Source organism: Seriola lalandi, unplaced genomic scaffold (genome assembly GCF_002814215.2).
Source record: "Seriola lalandi dorsalis isolate HSWRI2012SDOR001 ecotype SW California unplaced genomic scaffold, Sedor1 jcf7180002054941, whole genome shotgun sequence".
Taxonomy (NCBI): Eukaryota; Metazoa; Chordata; class Actinopteri; order Carangiformes; family Carangidae; genus Seriola; species Seriola lalandi.
In genome coordinates this window covers 417,833-424,443 of record NW_019525492.1, presented here as the reverse complement: position 1 = coordinate 424,443, position 6,611 = coordinate 417,833, and the positions used below count along the sequence as shown (strand labels likewise).

The 6,611-nt window shown below is 48.7% G+C and overlaps 1 protein-coding gene across 1 annotated transcript in view; it reads right to left on the bottom strand.

Moving 5' to 3' along the window:
* LOC111644716 (neural-cadherin) overlaps positions 1-6,611 on the bottom strand; it is a 123,985-nt gene that overhangs the window by 23,253 nt on the left and 94,121 nt on the right. Inside the window, exon 17 of the mRNA XM_023393678.2 lies at positions 1,384-1,667. Within this exon, the coding sequence (XP_023249446.2) occupies positions 1,384-1,667 (284 nt within the window). The remainder of the gene's footprint in view (positions 1-1,383; positions 1,668-6,611) is intronic.

The following is a 6,611-nucleotide window of genomic DNA, read 5'->3' as shown; positions in this document are numbered from 1 at the left end:
GTAGGCTCTTTGCATTTCCTGACAACGTGATGCAGGTAGACAATATTGAAGATGAGCAGTCACGGCGCCACAGAGGAGGCTGCCGCGCAGGTGAAGTCAAAAAATATTCATTTCAAATTGGATTTTCCCCCTCTGTTCACTATCTGCTGAATTGTATTAATGCGCGGGGAGCTGAGAGCGGCGTGCGTTCAGGGAGGGGCCGGCCGCCCCGCGCCACGAAAAACCCATTGAGAGCGTCGGAGAGGAACCGAGCGCACATCAAATCAATTCCAGCAGGCGGAGGAGAGCGGGGGCCCGGGCTGAGGACTAGGTGACACATGCCTCTCTGACGGGGATTACTTCCCCTGCCCTCTCCGACGCGCCTCCACCTTTTTTATAATCTGATTTATCTCGGCGGCACACGCATATTACTGTGAATTACCGCAGATAGGTGTGACGAAAGGCGGATGAAGGAGGTCGACTCTGACTTTTCTAAAGGCAACTTTTCAGCTCCTGCAGGGCCCTTCCCGTCAGGGCGCCTCCATCAGCTGATGTTGTGTCAAACGACGCCACACATGTGCGATGCGTTAGCGTTGGAGACACTGGATCTGTGCTGAGGTGTCGCTCCAGGCTCATTCTCCTCCTGCGTTTCAAGCGTAACCAACGCTGTTAGATTCTGCATTTAAACCTGATACAGCTCCACATACTGTTCATATGAGCAACTGACAGTTTAACAACGAGCTCTTTTCTTTAAAGGCGGAGGTGCGTTCAGGAGGTGCTGCTCTCTCGTGTGTTTTAAACGGTTTCATCTGGAGAGGATGGACATCTGATCGGTGCTCGGAGTGAAAGAGTTTAGATGAAGGGTCACACAGGGTGATGGAATATAATATCTTCCAGAGGTGGATCGATCACAGTCAGCTGTGGGTCTGCTGTCTGGTCCTCCTGCTAACAGCTATCTCCCGCCTGCAGCAGGTCTGTGGTCCCTCAGACAGACTTTAGCTCCACCGTCTTGGACTGCAGCTGGTGACGGAGGTTCTGGTTCTGCTCTGGTGGAGAACTGGTTCATGTGGAGCTGCGCCAAACTCACCGGGGCAGCAGAGCAGAACCCAGAGCTGTGGTTAGCGGGCTAGCTGTTTATCAGTTAGCATGGTCTGTTAGCAGAGACGGAACCTTTAAAATTAAATATCTAAATATAGAATCGCGACGATTTGCTTCCAGTTCCTGATTTTATTCTGAAAGTTTATTCTAAAAAGACTCTTATTTTGGATGTTTGTCCGCTCGGTTAAAGGAGTCAGCTTGTGACTGGAAGGTCGCTGGTTCGATCCCCAGACTGGTGGGGTGCGGTGCCCTTGAGCAACGCCACCATCATATGACAAAGTCCTTTAACCTTCAACACTCACTGACCTCCAGGATGAAGACCGGCAGCTGGGTGAGCTCCTCGGTCACAGCGGCGTGGTACTCGGTCTGGCTGAAGACGGGCGCCTCGTCGTTGTGGTTGACCACCTGGACCACCACCAGCGTCTCGTTCTCCCACTTCCCGTCGGAGGCGACCAGCCGCAGCTCGTAGCGCTGCTCCATCTCGTAGTCCAGCGGCTGAGCCACGAAGATGGTGCCGACCTCGGGCTCCACGTCGAAGGTGCCCATGGTGTTCCCCGAGGTGATCTGGTACCGCAGCTTGGCGTTGGCACCTGGACGCAGGAAGAGGAAGAAGAGGAGGAGGAGTGGTGAGTTTGTGTCGATTAAAACAGGCGACAGGTGAAGCTGGATGTCGACACCTGGACGTCTCCCGCCATCGATTGTAGGACGCCAAAATAAGAGTAAATGTTGAGCTGTCAGTCATGTGCAGCTCTTATTGTGAAAAGAAACTTTTTGAATGATATTGGAGAAGATTCCCAAGAAGGAAAAGAAGACACACACAGACACACACACACAGGGATGACCCCGTGTGGACAGCAGCAGCATCTCTCTCACACTGGGGCTCATTAGATGCCTGCTCCCCGTGTGTTCAGCAGCAGCATCTCTCTCACACTGGGGCTCATTAGATGCCTGCCCTCCTCTTCCTCCTCCTCCTCTTCCTGCTCTCGAATCACCACCTCCTTCCTGCCTCTCTCTTCTCTCCCCACGTTCATCCCGATCCTTCTCCTCTTTATCTCGTTACCTTTCCTTATCTATCACCTTCTCTCCTCTGCTCCTTCCCCCTTGCACTCTCCTCTTCCTCTTTTCTTCCTCTCCTTTTTCTTTTCCTCTTCAAACCCTCCTTGTCCTCTTGTCTCCTATAACCTTACCTGACTTCCTCTTCTTTTTCTTGCCCCATCTTTTATCCATATTTTCACCCTGTTCTCTCTTCCTTTTATCTCCCCTTCCCTTCTCCTTTTTTCTCCTTCCCTCTCCTCCTCCTCCCTCCGTCTTTCACTCTTATCCTTCCTGTCTCCTAAACTCCTCTTTCCAGACCTCTTTAATCCTGTCGCTCACCTCCCTCCTCTCTTCGTCTCTCCTCTTCTTCAAGCATTAGTCTTTCTTTTATTTCTTGTCACTCCCTTCCCTCCTCCATTTCTCTTTTCCTTCCCTCATCTCCTCGCTTCTTCCTTTCCTCCCCTCTTCTTTCCTCGTGAAGTGTTGAAATGTAAACACACACACACACACACACACACACACACACACACACACATACACACACACACACACACACACACACACACACACACAGCGGCATGTTCAGAGCCCAGAGGCAGGTCTGTCAGGGTCCGGCCTGCTCTCTGTTTACCGGCACCAAGGAGACTTTAGGAGACAAACACCATCTGTGGAGACATGGAGGACCTTCATTACGACACTGGAGAGAGAGTGAGTGTGTGTGTGTGTGTGTGTGTGTGTGTGTGAGGAAAAGCTTAAGTGCACCGATCCGTCACAGCCTCTGAGCACGACCCATCATGACACTCGCCGAGCAGCCGAGTGTGTGTGAGTGTGTGTGTGTGTAAATGTGTGTAAGGGGAGTAGCTCCAGCGGTTTTTGCCTCCGGCAGCCTCCCTAATGATCAGTCTGGCCATATGGTGTTGCCCTCTTACACACACACACACACACACACACACACACACACACACACACACACACACACACACACACACACACTGGGGGATAGGGCTGATTTAATTCGCAGCCTAGCAGGAGGCCCAAAATTGAGATTAAGGTCAGATCTGTGCTCCTGGAGAGGTGGACCGGAGGGGGAAGTCCTCCCTGAGCGCTGACTGCAGGTCGACACTCTGAAGGACTGGACTCATCACTGCAGAAAGTTTCATTTCGCTTTTAAAAACCACATAAGGAAATATCACATGTTGTGGCCTCAGATGGCTGCGAGAGATACTGCAGCTTTTTGAAATTCAGGCGACCGCGTTACCCAGAAACCCCGTGTGGCGATGTCATTAAAGCAGAGTGTGGTACTTTTATTCTGAAGGATGACAAACATGAATCTCAGTTTATCTCAGGAATTTGGGGATACATTTTTCCCAGAAATGAGAAATAATTAACACAAATTAAATAAGAGTTAGAGCTGAACCCTGACCAATCAGAGCAGCGGTCTGTCTTTGACCTGCGGGTGATTGGACGGGAGGATCCAGCGTGTGATTGGGAGCCAGTATCCTCGGAGAATTAGGGTTATAATCTTCCTGATCTCTATGAATATGTTGGTTATCTGATCTGGACGGAGGCGGGAGAGGAAATACCTGAGATGCAGCTTCCAACAAACCAATCATCAACAACGTTTTGCATGGTCTCCCACAAGGAGCAGCAACAGGCCTGAGGGTGGGGGTGGGGTGTGGGGGTGTGTGTGGTGGATGTGGTGCACCTGTCTTTGATGTGGAGACCAGATCATATCCGTTTCCTGACCTGCAATCCATGTTTTCACCCCAGAGGTTCAGAACTGCACCTCAGTAAAGTCGAGGGTCTAAACTGAAACAGCAGGTTTTAGGTGAAGGTCCCAAAAAAAAGAATGGATCCTACATATCCCATAGTGCAACTGGGAATCGGGAGTCGTCATCTACGCTGCAGTGTTTCTAAAAGTCTTAATTTAAGGAGTGGACACTAGTAAACATAAGAAATGCAATGTTAGACTCTGGAGGCAACAATTTATACATATATTTATACAATTTACAGATGTGCCCTGAATGCCTCACATGCAGTCAGTCGGTACATTTTACAATTTACAGGTGTCCTCTAAATGCCGCACATGCAGACTAATAGTAGGTATTACAATATTTAGATGTTCCCTGAACGCCTCACATGCATTTAGGGGACAGGTGTTCAGGGAACGTCTGTAAATCGTAATATCTACCAATAGTCTACATGCACTGTAGACTATTGGTAGATAGATGGGGGGGGGGTTGGGGCAGCGGCAGTGACTGTAAAGAGTCTTTATGGGGGGGTTTATAGTTGTCATTGTGAAATGTGCCAATGTGAGGGGCCGTCAGGGGCCCCTTCTCCCCTTGGGGGCCCCAAACATTTTCCTGGTTTGCCTCTCCTGACTCTCGGTGCCTCTGTGCAGAACTTTACATTAACTATGATGGTAAATCATCATCATCATCATCATCATCATCATCATCATCATCATCAGCCTCTGTCTGCACAGTGACATCACACACACTCACCATCCCTCATTATCACTCTGCCTCTCTGCAGCAGTAGGTGTGTGTGTGTGTGTGTGTGTGTGTGTGTGTGTGTGTGTTTACTAAACCCTGGGGTGACACTAAACTGAAACACCAAACTCAGCGGAATAAAAAAAAAAAAAAAAAAGCCTCTTGATCTCATTACCAGACGCACTTAGTTCGGCAAATTTTCCACTCGGAGGACCGGGCAGGATCCTGAAACACGGCGGGTGACGAAAGCCGCTGCGCCTAATCAGCTTTAGGGATGGGGAGGGGACGGGGGGAGTGGTAATCTAAAACCACCCCCCTCCACCTACCCTTCACCCCACCTTTGATTATTCCAACAAACACAGACTTAAGCCGAAGTAAACGCAGCGGTTTTATGGCGGCTGATGTCTGATGTCGTATTGTGTGTGTTTGTCCCGTAATTGAGTTTTTCTGACCTCCGTTTTATATGTGGACAGAAGGTCACAGGTGCTTCAACACCTGTCAGCTTCGACAACAAACTGTGGTCATAACACACACACACACACACACACACACACACACACCTGCAGCCAAGGTGACGCTGCAGTCGGAGAATAAAACCTTCAACTGAGTTTACAGCTCATCACATCTCAGATTGAAGTTTTAACTCTTTGAGGTGAGTTTGATTCTTTCACCTTCAGACAAACACACACACACACACACACACACAAACACACACACACACACACACACACACACGGTCAGTGAGTCTGTGTAGAGGCATGGGGACGACTCTATCCAAGAAACTTGCAGCTTTAAATGTGTTAACAACACGAACACGATCCGACACGTCTCTCTCTCTCTCTCTCTGTGTTTTCAGTCTTTACCTCACACATTAGAAGAAAACCAGTGGCTCCATGTCGGACACCAACACACACCTGTGACCTGCACATCTGACCGAACGTTTGGTGACAAATAAACAACAGATTTCTCACTTTGCCAGTTTCGTTTTTCTCTCACTGAACCCCCGATGATCAGATCAGACCTGACGCTTCAGTGAGCGCTTGTGTCGCTAACATTAGCATTTAACAGCTTCAGGTCCAGTGCAACATGTTAAAACTCACATGTTTGAGCTGCGATGAAGCCGACTCACAGAAAGAACAACTGATCCGTCATTAAACGTTACAGTTTAAACAAAAATATAAATAACAATGCAAAAGTAAAAAACCAGTTCGTAGGTCGTCTGTGCAGCAGGTTATGACATCATAGTTACGTTTTGTTGCTAGGCGACATCTAGTGGTCGTACTAATGATGACAGGAGCAAAGGGGAAAGTGTTGGTGACATAGTATAAAGAGACAAAGGCCACGTAAGGAGGAAGTGGTGGTGGACGGATGAATGTGACACGGGAGAGCGGTGTTCGAGCTGTTTACGTTGTTACCATGACAACAACAAAGATCGTCCAATGTCGAGGAAGTGCTTATTCTAACATCAAATCTCGATCTTTTCCTGAACCCAACCAAGCCACGACCGTTGTTGTTATAGTAACCACGGTACAGTCTGCGTGTTTATTATTGTAACCATGGCATCCGATTCCGGTACGCCTGCCGCCGTAGGGGCCGCTATTCCAGGAGACGCTCCTACGCGTCGTATCAGAGGGTCAATGGTCGGTTGGAGGAGGTGTTAAAAAAACAGTTATGGATTAAAATAAAATCAAGATAATAAATATAATAAAAATCAAACGAGTCATGTGACTGATGGAGGCACCGACTGCAGGGAACGAAACGTCTCATCACTCCCTGTAAAAACAAACGGTGTGTTAGAGAGGAAGAAGATGATTCAGAGCTAAAACAACAGGTTTTGAACACGTCACTCTCTTGTTGTTGTTGTTGTTGTCGTGTTTGAACGTTGGAGAGAAAAATATTTGTTTCTTGTGGATGATAAAGATTCAGAAACCACCACCCAGACCTGCTCCCCCCACAGTGCTGACTCAGCAGGGACCAGGTCTCTCCCCTCTACCTGCCTGTGAGGAT